Source organism: Anguilla anguilla, chromosome 10 (genome assembly GCF_013347855.1).
Source record: "Anguilla anguilla isolate fAngAng1 chromosome 10, fAngAng1.pri, whole genome shotgun sequence".
NCBI classification, from domain to species: domain Eukaryota; kingdom Metazoa; phylum Chordata; class Actinopteri; order Anguilliformes; family Anguillidae; genus Anguilla; species Anguilla anguilla.
In genome coordinates this window covers 27,528,302-27,544,627 of record NC_049210.1, presented here as the reverse complement: position 1 = coordinate 27,544,627, position 16,326 = coordinate 27,528,302, and the positions used below count along the sequence as shown (strand labels likewise).

General features: G+C 40.2%; 1 protein-coding gene across 2 annotated transcripts in view; it reads left to right on the top strand.

Moving 5' to 3' along the window:
- LOC118237099 (collagen alpha-1(V) chain-like) overlaps positions 1-16,326 on the top strand; it is a 132,730-nt gene that overhangs the window by 78,991 nt on the left and 37,413 nt on the right. For both annotated transcript variants that reach the window (XM_035435537.1, XM_035435536.1), the window contains 11 exons: positions 741-785; positions 1,007-1,060; positions 1,186-1,230; positions 1,355-1,408; positions 1,524-1,577; positions 2,289-2,342; positions 5,699-5,806; positions 5,972-6,061; positions 6,574-6,627; positions 7,597-7,704; positions 10,868-10,975. In XM_035435537.1, coding sequence (XP_035291428.1) covers positions 741-785; positions 1,007-1,060; positions 1,186-1,230; positions 1,355-1,408; positions 1,524-1,577; positions 2,289-2,342; positions 5,699-5,806; positions 5,972-6,061; positions 6,574-6,627; positions 7,597-7,704; positions 10,868-10,975 — 774 coding nt within the window. The remainder of the gene's footprint in view (positions 1-740; positions 786-1,006; positions 1,061-1,185; positions 1,231-1,354; positions 1,409-1,523; positions 1,578-2,288; positions 2,343-5,698; positions 5,807-5,971; positions 6,062-6,573; positions 6,628-7,596; positions 7,705-10,867; positions 10,976-16,326) is intronic.

Genomic DNA, 16,326 nt, shown 5'->3' with positions numbered 1-16,326 from the left:
TTAGTGCTGTGTCACTACAGATAGCTGTTAAATGAAAAACAATGCACACTTCAAAAGATAATTTCCACCTGACAAAATATTATTCTTTTTTGAATACTAGATAAATGCAGCACCCGTTCATCCATTATACAATATATGGATGTATAATCTTGCAGAATTCGGGATCCTTTACACCGGAGGGCCAATGTGGGTGCCAGTTTTTGTTTTAGGTCAGCTCTATGACACCTTTACACCAAAAAACACAAAAGAAATAAAACCAATATCTAGCAGTCAGTTTGAATGATGAGAGAGTTGATGTTGTTTTTGAGATAAAAACCAGAGACACGTCCCCTAGTGGAACAAAAATGAATTGCTGGGTCTTCAAAGAATATATCTGTTTTTTCCATGCCACGTCTCCACTTTCCTCAACAAGGACCTGTGTTGGTCCTGGTGCTTCTAATCTTGTGTTTGAACTGACCCACCCTTTTGCAATTAGTGTGGAAGCACAACTTCTGAAATTGGAACCATGCAGTCCATGGTTTCTGTTCTTATAGGCCGGGTCCCCAATGTCAGTTGTAAATACTGAGGTAGGATGGTCCCAAGGAATGCAAGGAGTAAATGGATTGATATAAGGAAGGAGTCATTTAAATGTATACAACAGGCTTGTCATAAGTGGGACTTGAAGTGGTATGACTTTTGTAGACATTTGTGTTTGTGTGTATGGGCATGTATGCGTGTCACATCATTTTTTTCCTCCTCAGGGCATAGCTGGAAAGGCTGGTCCAAGGGGGCAGAGAGGACCCACAGTAAGTTTCATCCTATCACTGTGCTTTTGTCTGCCTAGGAGCCCAAAGTCTGTTTGTGGTCACACTATACTCCTACTACTATTAGCCTGCATTGTGAATCACTGTAACTGTACTCTTATTAACCTGCAGTCTGGCTCATTGTGACTGTAGTATGCTGTGGTTTACCGTGTCCCCTGTGCTATGAGTCTTTAATCTCACTCTGTCTTATCTCTGTCACCTAGGGGCCCCGTGGGGAAAGGGGCCCGAGGGGCCCTACAGGGAAGTCAGGACCAAAGGTAAGGCCCCCAAAGATTTCCATCTGCCCACTGATTGGCTGACCTCCCCCTATGCATATTACAGTGAGTTCATTTCCTAACGAACTCAATGAATGGTTTTCTCTCCCTCTGTCTGCACCATTCAGGGTACCTCAGGACATGATGGGCCCCCTGGACCACTAGGCGAAAGGGTATGAATGATTCCTCTCTTCCTGGTGTTTCTGTCTCATTAAACAGAGTTGTTACTAATATCACGAATCTGTAACTGAGAAGTATTGCATCCCACTGTGATGCCGAAATTTTTCTGTGCTTCAGGGCCTACCTGGCCCTCAGGGGCCTACAGGATTCCCTGGACTGAAGGGCCCCCCGGTGAGTATAGAAGACTTCCAATCATTGAAAGATTCAATGCGGTTATTTTTGTGTATGTGTGAAAGTATGAGTGTGTAAGCACTGTTCATTAATAAGGATTTTATCTGTGCTTCAGGGTCCAGCTGGGAAAGATGGACTGCCAGGGCATCCTGGACAGAGAGGAGAAACTGTGAGCATCTCTTAGTAGTCAGTTGGGGCTAGGGCTGAAAGGGTATGGAAGGCGAGAATATCATCTGTGAAATAGAGAGAAAGACAGACTGATAAATACTCTAAAATAAATAGCTCAATAAAATTAATTGATCCCTCCCTTGAAGAAAAATGATGACTGGTGAAGTATATTCAAAAGTAGGGCCCGCAGAAAATCTTCTTCAAGGTGTGTATATTATATATCTTCTAAAATGACTCAAGCACCCTTGATTGATAGTCCTTGCAAATTCAAACAATGTACAGAACATAATGATCTTCTGAATCTGTGGATTCATCAATTGATTGTTGTCAATCAGCTGTTTTGAGTGCTCTCTGGCATTCCTTTGAAGCAAATCAGGGCAAATACTCATTGTATAGTTGACTAGATGTTGGAATTGTCTCTGTTTATAAATACTACACATAATTATTGGTCATCCACTTTTTCCAATTTAAATATTTTTACTGACGTCAGAATCTGATAAATTATAGTGTAAAATCATGTTCTGAAGAACAGTTATGTTTCACATTTGTTTTTCTTGTATTCTTGTTTTCTATTGTGACAATTGTAATCATTATAATGTACTTTCTAATATAGTACACAGAATGGTCATGCTGACTATGCTGGTTTAAATTTGAATAACTGGCCTGGTGATTCTGCCCACTGCCACTGTTTTGACCTTTCCTCTGTCCTCAGGGTTTCCAAGGTAAATCTGGCCCCCCTGGCCCTCCTGGTGTAGTGGGACCACAGGTGAGTGACCCGACTGCAAACTCGGATGAAACTGACTAGGGCTGCCACCACTTTTCAATTTATCTATAATTATCAAAAACACAGTGAAATAGATAAGTAAGATATTATATCGTTTTTTTCATGCATAAATAAATGTGCTGTACACCAGTCAGTTAACACTAAGCATAAGTTTCTGACAGAACGTGATTCTGTCGCCACAGATGCACGGACACGGCTATGCCAAGAAGCATATCTGTCTCTTTCAATTGGGCGAAACCAATGAATGTGGGATCTTGTCTCTTTCTGAACGAAAACAAAGATGCTTAGTCATGGTTATGACAGTGACATTTCTTGTTTTGCTGTTTTTAGAAAAGTGACTACGTCAGAAACCTGATGTTGTCCACTGTTTGATTTTAAACATGATAACAAATACCAACAATGAAACTGGTTTCTGCTTGAGTCAGTAACAAGTTATATCTGATTGCTCAAATTGTCCAGTTTTACATGGCGGTAGTTTTCACTTCATTTAAAAATAAAGAAACTTTAAGTGATTGTTGACTTAATTAGCCTACTATATTTATAATCATGTGGCTTTGTCCTCCCAATACCACACAACTCTAAACGCTAACTGAACACGGCTTAACTGAATACTTTAAGTGAATATGGTATTATTGCAGGGAGATTTTGCAGTGAACAGTGTGAGTCTACATACAGTGAACAGTGTGAGTGCATACAGTGAACAGTGTCATTCTGGGTGTAGTGAAAAGTGCGAGTCTACATACGGTGAACAGTGCGAGTCTACATACAGTGAACAGTGTGAGTGCATACGGTGAACAGTGTCATTCTGGGTGTAGTGAACAGTGTGAGTCTGTATGCAGTGAACAGTGTGAGTGCATACAGTGAACAGTGACATTCTGGGTGTAGTGAACAGTGCGAGTCTACATACGGTGAACAGTGTGAGTCTACATACAGTGAACAGTGTGAGTGCATACAGTGAACAGTGTCATTCTGGGTGTAGTGAACAGTGTGAGTCTGTACGCAGTGAACAGTGTGAGTCTACATACAGTGAACAGTGTCATTCTGGGTGCAGTGAACAGTGTGAGGCAGCATGTAGTGAACAGTGTGAGTGCATACAGTGAACAGTGTAGGGGTGTGCAGAGACGTCATTATCTATATCTGTATCTGTATCTGTTCAACCAACAAAATTATAGAAGACAAATAGAAGACATAAAGTGGGCGTGGTTTATAGTCAGGTTTAATCGGGCAAATGCTGTATTTTCGAACCTAATATTAATTGGCAATGCAATTGTTGTGCCTTCAAAGCATCAAATTGATTTAATGTTGGCATATAATTATAAAATATATTTCCACATCCTCATACTTAATTTTTTTTTTATTGTTAACTAAACTAAGTTTTATGAACTCTGGGGGGGCATTGAACAATCAGAAACTGTAAAAACAAAATATATATATATATATATATATTATATATATATATATATATGTGTGTATATATATATAATATATGTGTATATATATATATATATATATAAATCGAAAGATTCTGTTTTGCATTGGAACTAGAAACTGTTTACAGTAAAGATATATAGAAAAATGTCCTTCAGTTGGGAGGGATAATCTTAAATTTCAATGATGCTGTGTTCGCGTTTCTTGATGTGTTACCGTTACTGCAGTTCGCTAGGGAAACGTGAATTACTACTTTACAACAGTAATTACATAACAGTAATACATGAACTTTTTTGCCTGTTTTATTTTTTTATTTTTTATTTTTTTCCCCTTCTGAACTAAGTTTGAATAGACTGCAAACCATCTGATGTCCACATATTTTCCCTTGGTGGCAACTGTTAGCCTACCATGAAAATCTGGACTGGATTTCGTGTTCATTTGATAGCCAAGACCTAAGGCTGATACATACAGCATGTTACATTTTAAACGGATGAAGATTGACTGAAATACAAGGTAAAACGTTTCGTAAAATATTTTGATTTAAATGGAGGAACACATACAGCTAAAACTACAGGTTCATTTTGATGTATAGGTTGCGGGGGTTTGAAAGAAATCCAGCTGCCACACCAGGCTTTTGTCTCGCTAGCTCCAGCACCTGACGTTTCCTCCTCCTCGATGCGAGAGTTTCCCTGTGTGATAGCCGGGAATGGTCAGTTCTCAGCCCGCTGCCTGCTGTGCGCTGCCTCAGTGGGGGCAACTACAGAATATAGCAATCACTTTTCAATAATGTGTAATAAATGAAATGACTAGTTAGTGAAATCAAAGTCCTATGTTGCAAACAGAATGGGCATTTTTATCTTGTGGCCATCCACAATGATATGAATCGATTTGAAGAAACAATGGCTGACGCAAAGAACTTATTTGTTAAACGTTTTGCAGCCCAGTGGCTCAAAGTTTGTTGGTGTGTGTGCCGGAGTTCCAGATACATCTCTCTCTCTCTCTCTCTCTCTGCCCCTGTAAAGTTAGATAGAGGCTATGAGAACTCGACATGGAGCTGACTTTTTTTTTTTCCCGAATCCGGATAATAACGAGCAACTTAGGGTAGAAGAAATATCTGTTTCCATCGCATTATTTGTGCTTTCCTGAATACAGTATTCGGATTCAGATAAATCCCTAGAACAGTGTCATTGTGGATGCAGTGAACAGTGTGAGTGCATACAGTGAACAGTGTCATTCTGGGTGCAGTGAACAGTGTGAGTGCATACAGTGAACAGTGCCATTCTGGGTGCAGTGAACAGTGTGAGTGCATGCTATGAACAGTGTGAGTCTTCATACAGTGAACATTGTAATTGTGGGTGCAGTGAACAGTGTAAGTACATGCAGTGAACAGTGTGAGTCTACATACAGTGAACAGTGTCATTCTGGATGCACTGAACAGTGTGCGTCTGCATGCAGTGAACAGTTTAATTCTAGATTCAGTGTACAGTGTGGGTCTGCATGCAGTGAACAGTGGGAGTACATGCAGTGAACAGTGTAATTCAGCACGCACTGAACTGTGTGAGTCAGCACACAGTGGACATTGTGGGTCTGTATGCAGTGGACAGTACAATTCTTCATGCATTGGAGAGTGTGAGTTTCACTGAGCTACAGTCCAATTTAAAAGTAGAGAACTGCATTACCCAGTCTAACTGCATAGCTGTATCATATCCAACAGGTTATACATCCCACACACCTTGCGACATATGATTTGATATATGACTTTGTGGATGCATGGGCTCAGTGTAAAAAACAATATAAGCATAGAAGGTAATACATTTATGATTCATGCTTGATAAACAAATTTCATGCTGAAAACCCACTGAAGGGAATGTGGCCACTGCATCTGCCTGACTCCCTCCCCCATTGTGTAGGGCCCCACAGGCGAAACAGGCCCGATGGGAGATCGGGGACACCCCGGGCCCCCAGGGCCTCCAGGAGAGCAGGGCCTGCCTGGACCTGCAGGAAAAGAGGGAGCAAAGGTGAGCAGCCCAAAACGTGATGAGCCCTCAACCTGTGTGCCCTGGGATCTGAAGAAGAGGTTATCAGTAGATAGATGTGAGATTCTGGTGTGTGTTGATGGTGTTGTTGTGATGGAATTGGGATACTGATGGCAGTGGCTAAAAAGGGAGTTGCTGTCCTTTCAGGGTGACCCTGGTCCCAGTGGCCCAGGTGGGAAGGATGGCCCTCCAGGACAGAGGGGGTTCCCTGGCGAACGAGGATTGCCTGGACCACTGGTGAGTGTGAATTTGCTATTTCTCTCCTATATTCCATCAAATAGGCCTACATTTCAGCACAGGGTATGGGAACATGTCATAGCACAAAATTCACACACAAATACACACAAAACAAACAGTGTACTTACAATCACCGTCTCAAATCCGGACACACACACCACACACACACACACACAAATGCGCAGACACATCTATCCATCCATCCATTGTCTATACCCGCTTATCCTGGGCAGGGTGGTTGGAGCCTATCCCTGCGTGCATTGGACGAGAGGCAGGAATACACCCTGGACAGGCTGCCAATCTATCGCACACACACCATTCTCTCACTGCACACACATCTATCTGTAAATAAAATAAATGGATAAATGGACCAGATGACAGGAAATTCTGATGCAGAGAGAGCTATCTGGAACAGTGGAGACAGAGTTCAGAAACAGCAGAGAGAGAGAGAGAGTTCTGCACTGCACTGCCGAATATTTCTTTGTTTCAAGAGTTTTTACTTTCTCCACCAGGGGGCAGCAGGACTTAAAGGAAACGAGGGCCCTACCGGTTCCCCTGGACCTTCAGTGAGTACAGAGATTATACTCAAAAACACACAGTAGACAGATTTACACTAAGCTTGGTTTTATTTTGTGGGAAATGTTATTACAGTGCAAATGGGATGTGGAGTGTCATCTCTACATCACATTTGCACTGGACTAAAAAGATGGATGTTTAAATAATTGCTTTTTCAAGGCATACCATGCAGGATTTTTACCTTGAACATATAAAGTAACCACGCTTAGTCATATGTATGACGCACTACAAAAATCTCAGACTGTGCATCTTTGCTGAATCTGTGCTCCTCTGCCTGTATTTCTTCTTCTAAGATATGTTCAGGATGTTTCTCCATGCTCTTTCCTGTTAGGGGAGGAGTGGGTGTGGCTACAGAGCTTGTGGAGTGGGATCAAGTTTCACTGGAGCTTTTGTACAGCTAGTGCAGCTAAGCGAAATGACAAGCCAGCAGTCAGACCTTGGAATTGCTTTTCCTCAATGGTGACAGCTATCAAAATGATGATTTAATTTATCACAGCAAAGCTAAAAAACCTGCATTTTATACCTTTTAATTTGATAATGTATAATTCTGATTACTACTATTTTAATGGAAAATAACCACAGGTGGATAATTGTAATTGAATGTGTATACAACTACTGTTATTAATCGCATCACCAAAACATTAGAGCTAGACAGAGCTAGAACACACATGAACTGAATCAGACAAGGGACAAACCAGAAGTAGTCTCACTGAAGACGATTCTCACACGTCACACTTGTTGGCACCACAGTGAGGAAGTGCAGCTGTGTGTTTTTCTGATTTTTGTGTGATCTTCTGTAAGGTTTGAGATGTATATGGTGTTCTGTGGCAGAGTATTTCCCCTGCTGCTGTCTTTGGGATGGAGTTTCAGATGTAACAAGTTTACACTCACTATAAGGAGTTCATACAACAGTGAGAGATTCATCTCAGTGCTCTTTGTGCTGCCATCTCTATCTGCAGGGCTCCCCTGGTGAACGGGGTCCTGCCGGTCCCGCTGGACCCACTGGGCTTCCAGGCCGTCCGGGTCCCCAGGGGCCCCCAGGCCCAGCTGGAGAGAAAGGTGGCCCGGTGAGTGTGAATGCTGAGCTCTTGCTGTTTATACTAGCCTGCTACTCCCCCATGGTTTAGCTACTCTCAGGCAGCACTCTGTGGCCTAGAGTAGCGTACCACTCACAGTCTCAGAGACCGAAGGTGTAGTTCTGAATTCTGAAAGCGTAGGGTTCTAAGGGTATGGAGTTCTCTGGGCATTATATTCAATGGACTTAGCTACAAGTGCATATAGTTCTGAGGGTGTACAATTCCAAGGGTTAAATTCTGGGGGTAGATACAAGAGTGTAATCTGAGCAAAGGCTTAAGAAGCAGGGGGGACAGGGAGGACATGTTCCCCCAATATGGGAAACGGTTAAACTTGTCCCTCCAATAATTGTACTGAAAAAGAAATAACAATCGCCATGTACTATAGGGGCGACATAGCTCAGGAGGTAAGACCGATTGTCTGGCAGTCGGAGGGTTGCCGGTTCAAACCCTGCCCTGGGCATGTCGAAGTGTCCTTGAGCAAGACACCTAACCCCTAACCCCTAACTGCTCTGGCGAATGAGAGGCATCAATTGTAAAAGCGCTTTGGATAAAAGCGCTATATAAATACAGTCCATTTACCATTTACTTTAATTAATTAATTAATTTTAAAAAATGTATTAAAGGAATGCTGTGGGAGCACAGTCAACCATTCCTCCCAACACAGCAAAAATCTTTTCTTTTAATGGAGCCCAATCCTTAAAAAATCACCCCATTCAAAGTTTGCAGTCATATAGGAGGAAGGTAATGTGAATACTATGCCATTACTATTAACATATTAAAATAAGTTCAAATTGTATTATAAAGTTATATTTATTGTTCAATATGTCATAAATTTCACACACATTAATTGACTACTTTTTTGGGTGCCTTATGTGTATCAAAGAATAGAACCTTTTTTGGTTAAACCATGAATCTAGCTATCAATAGATTTTCAGAAGCAGGAAAGCATTGTAATGTTTGCTGAAAGTATCGGAGCCAGGTTAACACTAGAAAGGCCTTTGTCAATCCACGTCATGTGTTTGGACTTTAAAATGAAAATTACTTCAACACCATAAATGCAATACCCTCCTCCTTCCACAACTGCTCCTAAATAGCTGGACTTAAAGTAACTGCATTGTTAGAGTTTGAAAAAATTGACTCATTAAACAAATGAAGGCATTTTGTACCACTATCTTCACAAAACTGCCACGCCAGACAATAGGTAACAGGTGCTGATACCCAGGTGTGAATGGATTGCTCTCACCTCCAGCACCCTATTCAGCAATAACGCTTTGATAAGAAAATAATATCGCACATATAATCACACAAAATTAATTAACTGCAATTGTTTGATAAAGACGATGATTACTCTTTATTAATAAAGATATTTACTTTATTATTGACTTCAGCTTGGGGATTAATAATTGTGGGCATTGTACTCATAGAAATGATGGGTTTATAACTCCATGGAGACTTTGGATAAACTCTGAATAGAGTACAGGATGGACAAATCACACAAGTGAATGGGAAGAGAATTACTGATGATAGACTCCATCATGGACCTGGCATGGGAGCTGCGTGAAAATTAGTTGAAGACAAAAGCAGCGGCAACCAAAGCAGCCATGGTCGCAGCATCACCTCACCACACCCATCACTCCTGGGAAAAAATGCAGTGCCAGGTTGGAAAATGCAGTCGGAATAAGGATAAAGACAACTGTGTGAAATGCAATCAATTTTTGTACGGTTCCTGCTCACACAAACAACCAAAGCTGTGTGCTCCCTGTGGAATTAATGAGTAATTGGAGAGAAACCGAACATATGTAAAAGCTCAATCGAAATATCAGAATCAAAGGGAAGGGAGAAGCGAGTGGAATTTGTTATGACTGAAGAAATAACTTTTTTAAATATTGCACTTTGTATTTATTGAACTACATTCTCCATTTAGCATTTTTCTCAATGTGCCTGTAATACGAGCTGGCACATTTTCCCTTACCTACGTATATAACAAAACCTATATAAATAAGAAATAAAAATGTTGAAATTAATACAGCTGTGCCCTTTATTTCATGAATATTATTTTACAACATAATGTTTCTTAATCTTTATGAAATTGTGTGTGCTGAAATCGATGTTGTAATGCTGGATGAGCCTGATGCCACTGCGCATTAGGCTTGGCAGTTCAAGATAGTAAAAATACATGGCCTTTCTAGTGTTAAAAGTGGGACGGCCCAGTGGCTGATTTGGTGGTCTTCATTTAATTTATTTCAAGCATTCTTTCATCCAAAAATGCAGCATCAAAAGCAGTCCCAAAACGGATTCCAGTTCAACGTTTATTCTGGCGCAACACATCATATTACTATGTTTGACACACATACACGTTACATATTTCCATAATGTTACACTGAACAGAATTTCAATGATTGGGTGCAAGCAAAAAAGTGTAGTTAAAGTATTTTTATTTATTTTAGTGAAAGTTGGGTTGGGACAAAGGGGAATTGAATTACTTTTTTGTATGTGTGTTATGTTTTTGGAATGTTTTCATAGGCCTGCGCATTTTCCTCTTGCAGACAAACTATCTGTCTTATCTTTCTGTCTTTCTCTATGTCATACTTCTATTATGTAAATAAATGTTTTGATAGATTTCATATGTATATCAGTAGAGGGTTTGGATTGGTAGAGAGGTGGATTTCAATATTAGGGGGTTAAACATAGTTTTAATTAAGTTGATTAAACATGATACTTTCATTCTTGTCATTCTTGATGGTGTCTACTGTTAGCGTGTTATTGACTAGGAGATATCTCACAAACACACAGAAAAATAAAGGAATAACAAAGCCAACTCTTGCAGGTGAGAACGGATGAGGCTAGCATGTGTACAGTATGCTTCTTTAATACCCATAGTTGGCTCTGGTGGAACCAATAAACTTTTACACTAACTATATTTATTGTGGGGACGGGCAGGGGTAGGGGTTGGGGTGCAAATGCGTCCCCCCAAACTCACTCCTACACCTCTGAATCTGTGGGGTTACTGTTTAAGGGTGTAGTTTTAGGGGTGTATCTCTGGGGCTAAAGAGTTCTGAAGGTATAGTATTTGAGAGCATAGTTCTATATGTGTAGTTTAGGATCTAATGTTTGGGTGTATAGTGCTGAGAGGATAAACTCTTTTCTGTCTAAGGGAGAGAAAGGCCCACTTGGTCCTGCCGGCAGAGATGGAGCCCAGGGTCCTGTTGGGCTGCCAGGACCCGCTGGGCCCCTGGGGCCCCCTGGAGAGGACGGAGACAAGGTAAGATGGGGGGAAGAAGTGATTATGCCTCAGAGTTTTAGCCAAGGCACAGAGGGGTTGAGAGTTTCTTGACACATGTAATGGATAATATCCATCTAATTTACAGTTCAGTTCAGATCAGACTCCTTTTCTGTGCTCAAAGACATTTTATTCTGGTCAGAGAGGGAAGATTGCAAATGTGTACACTGATCGAGTACAGTCTGTGTTTTATGGAGCACAGCCCATTTCATATGGAGAACAGCTTGTTCTCAGTATGTGCTCCTGAACAGTGGTGTGTGAATGCACATTTTAATGCAGCTTTCGGAAGACCCTGTCTCTGTCTGTTTAAGCATGAGGTCTTGAATGGAGCATCTAAAGCTCTGCATGCCAGGCTGAGACACATATGATGAATATTTATGGTGTAGCTTCAAGGCAATCTCAGGCCATTATCATTCATAAAGAGACTTCACAATCGTTAATGTCTGTGCGGTCCTCACCTGAGAATCAAAACTGTTATTTTCAATGGGACCCTAGCAACTGAGAATTTAGAAACAAACTGCAGCCTATCGCGATAATCCTGGCACCTCATGGACTTTGGATTTTTTTGCCACTTGATCGCTCAACATTGGGATAGCAGGTATGCCATCCAACAAATTACGCCTTGGCAGGGCATGCCTCATACCTATACAGCACCAAGAGTTTTCACATCAGGGTTTCCTACAGAAATAACCACAATGACCTCAGACTCGCAGCCCTGAAGAACATTAACTTCTGTACCTTCTGAACTCATGTAAACAGACACAACAGACACAATTTTCCTGCTGATTACATCACCACAATGCTCCAGTACCACTATCAATAATTCTCCCCATTGGGCATTTAGCTACATCTGCCAATAACCATATCTCATCTTGAAATTAGCCAATTGCTGGACACTTGATACACAGGCAAAAGGACATTGTAAAAGCTTTGTGGTCACCATCTTGGTTTTGTGTGGAAACGTACTTGCTAACTAATAATAATAATAATAATAATAATAAATGTTGCTTTTACATCTGTGTAATCCTTTTGGGAAGCTTATTTATATTTTATTTAAATGCATTCTCTATCATTTCACTTGCAAACCCCACATGATATTGTTTCACGACTCAGACACCAACATGATTACAAGGTTGGTCATAAAACCTGATTGAATTTGTAACATTTAACATTACTCTTTAAGAAAAACATGGTGTAGCCAGCTACATAGCCACATTTGTTTTCATTCATAAAACTGGCTGGCTACTTAGCTTCATTAAACCAGCTGCATGGCTAGCTAACTTGTAAACTTCAGCTCAGTTAAGTTGAAAGTTGAAAATGAAATATTTAACTGATGTTACCAAAGTGTGGCTGGCTAGCCAGCATTGGCATATAGCATAGATTAAATCATTAACGTTAGCTTGATGGCTAACTGGCTGCCTGCTTAACTCGTAGCTATGCTCCAGGTTTCATTACAACTGTGCACTAGCTAGAAAGCTATAAGTGCTCTTAACTTATAGCTTATTAAACCTAAAAATACTTAACTATAGCTAGCTAGCCTGTGACATTAACTACAGCTAGCCATCTAACTGCTAGCAGTTTCCACTCGCTGTCCGCAACATTGAGGTTAGCGAACAGTAGAGCTGTCGGACCTGGGGGGCTCTCAGTTTCACAAGATAGTAGTTCATTCACTGATACACACAAACATGGAAGCAAACACACAAACAATGACAGACACATACGTGCATATATACTGGTAGATAAAGAAACATGTAAATATATGCGCACAATTAAATACACATATACTGACACATACTGACAAGCACGAGCAAACACACACACTGATAGACACACGTATGCAAACATTCACAAATGCTATGATTGACGCATGGACACGCACACACACACACACGCTGGCACACACACATGCACGCAGCCTTGAAAAGGCAGATAGGGTGTTCAGCGATGGCACTTTTTTTCTTTAGAAAGTCAGAAATTATTATGCTAATTTGGCCTTGTTTACGAGAATTTGTGTATGCACTTAACACTGCACCAAAATCAGTTGGTCAATATAAAAAATCTAAACGCACTGAAGGCATTATTACACATTTTATTATGTCTTCGCCACGGCACAGCTGTGGCTGGAGGCATTATGTTTTCGGGTTGTCCGTCAGTCCGTCCGTCCTTCCATCCACCCGTCCGTCCTGATTGATATCTCAGGAACACCTTGAGGGAATTTCTTCAAATTTGGCACAAACGTCTACTTGGACTCAAGGATGAACTGATTAGATTTTGGTGGTCGAAGGTCAAGGTCACTGTGATCTTGCAAAACACGTTTTTGGCCATAACTCAAGAATTCATATGCTAAGTATGACAAAGTTTCACACAAATGTCTAATAGGATAAAATGATGAAGTGATGACATTTTATATCCAACCTGGCTACTGGTTGGCAGAGGCAAGGCAGTATTTCTAGTTACAAGAAAAACTCACTGAGAAATTAATTATAAGTTAATCGGCTATTGTTTATTCATACTTTCATATATTTTGGTGTCCTAAAAACATTACAGCTGCCAGTGTCCTGAGGGACTTCTACAGCCATTTCAGAAGCGATGTGGCACCAAAAAAAACGGCACTCGCTATGTTATTCGGGATTTTGTTTTGCTGAAATGAAATGTTATTCAAATTGTAGCCAATCCCTGTCTTGACATCATCCTGACTGTTCAATTCCGATTCGTCCAAATTATGCCGATGAAGAGGCCCTATAACATGTTTTCTGGCGTGACTAGACAGCTAAACCTTGATTGAACCATGATGTTTTAATATCGTTAAGGTCTTATCTACATTGTGGTATAAAGCATTTGAGTTTTACGAATGGGTGTTTTTTGTAATTTCGGTGGAAATGAGACATGCGCAACCCTCTGGAATCCGAATCCCCTGCAGATGGAATAGTATTCCATAGCCAGCTATAACACGCTGCTAGTGTATTATTTCTGGTGGCCAAGTCACTGGGAAAACTTGTTTGAACAACAAGATTCTTACATGTATATCTTTACCAAGGTCTTATCTACAGTGTGGTATAAAGTATTTTAGTTTTACAAATGGGTGTTTTTTGTAATTATGATGAATAGAGATATGAGGCTTTTAATCCGAGGAAACACGATCCCAACTGTGAAGCATTGGGGTGGCAACATCATGGTGTGGGGGTGTTTTGCTGGAAAAGGGACAGGTGCACTTCAGAAAGTAGATGAGGAAGGAGGATTATCTAGAAATACTGAAGCAGCACTTCAAGACATCAGCTAGAAAGTTAAAACTAGGTCGCAACTGGGTCTTCCAGCAGGACAATGATCCTAAGCATACCTTCAAAGTTGTAACAAAATGGCTTAAAGACAACAAAGTGAAAGTATTGGAGTGGCCATCACAAAGCCCTGACCTGAATCCCACAGAATATTTGTGGACTGAACTGAAAAAGCATGTCCAAGCAAGGAGGCCCACATACCTGACTGAGTTACACCACTTCTGTCAGGAGGAATGGGCAAACATTCCTGCAAAATATTGTGAGAAGCTTGTGGAAGGCTACCCCAAGCTTTGATTCGAGTTAAGCAATTAAAAGGCAATGCCACCAAATACTAACAAAGTGTATGTAAACTTTTGACCAACTGAAAATCTGATATAGTACATAGTAAAAGCTTAAATAAATCTGTCTCTTAGCTATTATTTTGAAATTACCTCTTATGGAAATAAAGTAGATACCCTAATTGACTTAACACAGGAAATGCATGGTAACATGAAATGAGAGGAGTTATGAAAAATTGAGTTTGAATGTCTTTAGCCTTCATGTATGTAAACTGTTGGCCTCAGCTGTAGTGCTATGGTCTGTAATAATACTGCCAGAGAGTTTGGACCAGATTGTGATTGGTATATTATTTTTGTAAAATGTTCTCTTAATTTCATAAAGTGCTCTACAAGCACTGATTGTCAGACCGAGGTAGGTATAATTAAAGGTAAATAAAGTGGTACCTATTTTCCTGACATCTGGCCTATTTTTTTAGAAGAGCATTATTTTAATCTTCTTTAAATTGACTGTCAATGCCCAGGTATTTCATTACGTAATTTCATTACATGCATTTTACCCCTACACTGCTTTTAAGAAGTTTGTAATATAATCCTTCATGCCAAATGTAATCAAATGCTCTATTAACATTAATGAAGCAGGCAAAGATTTTCCATTTTTGGTTTGGTGGACATGTTTATTTATCAGCGTGTGTAGGGTGTAAGTATGATCAGCAGTGTGATGATTTTGACAAAAAAAACAATTTGACACTCACTCAGGACACTGTGCTTGTTAAAGAATGTCATTATTCTGCTGTTAAGTATACTGCTGAATATCTTCCCCAGGTTACTGCCTACACAGTGTAACGGGTGTACTGTTACTTTAAGAACATATAAGGGAGCCAGGCTAGGGCGCCTGTGCAGATTCTCTCGGCCAAAGTAAGAGAGAAGTTCAGAAGTTGGTCGTTGGTAAATCAAACTATTCCATGCTCTCTTATTTTCTTTGTTATCGGTAACGTGACGGCTCTGTTTGTCCAATTTGTTGTTTTACTAATCTAGTTCATGTATGAAAAGGTTAGTGTGCCGTAGAGGCCAGGCATGGTATGGTCCTCATTGCATTTAATAAAGCTGTATCTTCTAGTAGTACCGCCAGTCTGTTTGCCCTGCATCTTTCATGGTCAGCGACAATGAGCCAACCTGCAAGATGCAAGCCATAGGTTTAATCACAGCCCTTTTCCAGTTCAGGGGTGCTGTTTTTAAGCATCTCAGTCCTGATGTTGCCAGGCCCACAATCTTTTCTATTTTTAGAGATTGTAGTTTTGAACTCTTGCGTGTGATTGCACTAGTGGGTTTTGGTTATTTTTAATAGCAGATTCTAGAATTTTTAAATTAATTTTTGGTTGAATTTTAGTTTTGTTTGGTTTCATTGTACATATTTTCAAAATATTTTTTTCTGGTTTTGTTCCGCTCAGTTTAATCCACATTTCCAAGAACTGATTTTTATCATTCGATTCTTCTATTTCATTTTGTGTTTTGTTCGTGTGCTTTTTTCTCTTTCAAAGTTTGTAATTTTTAAGAGTTGCACAAAATATTTCAGACGTAAATCTTGGTGGTTTGGTTGATGATGTTTTTCATTTGATAAAGTTCTTTTCTTGTTCCTGCAATCTGTGTTAAACCCTTTTTCTTGAAGTTTTGGTTTCTTTTTATTTTTTATTTCGGGGGGGGGGGGGGGGGGGGATTTTGTGTTTTCTTCTTCTTCTTCCTGCCAGAAATACTCCTAGCTCACAAAGAATATGTCTCCCCA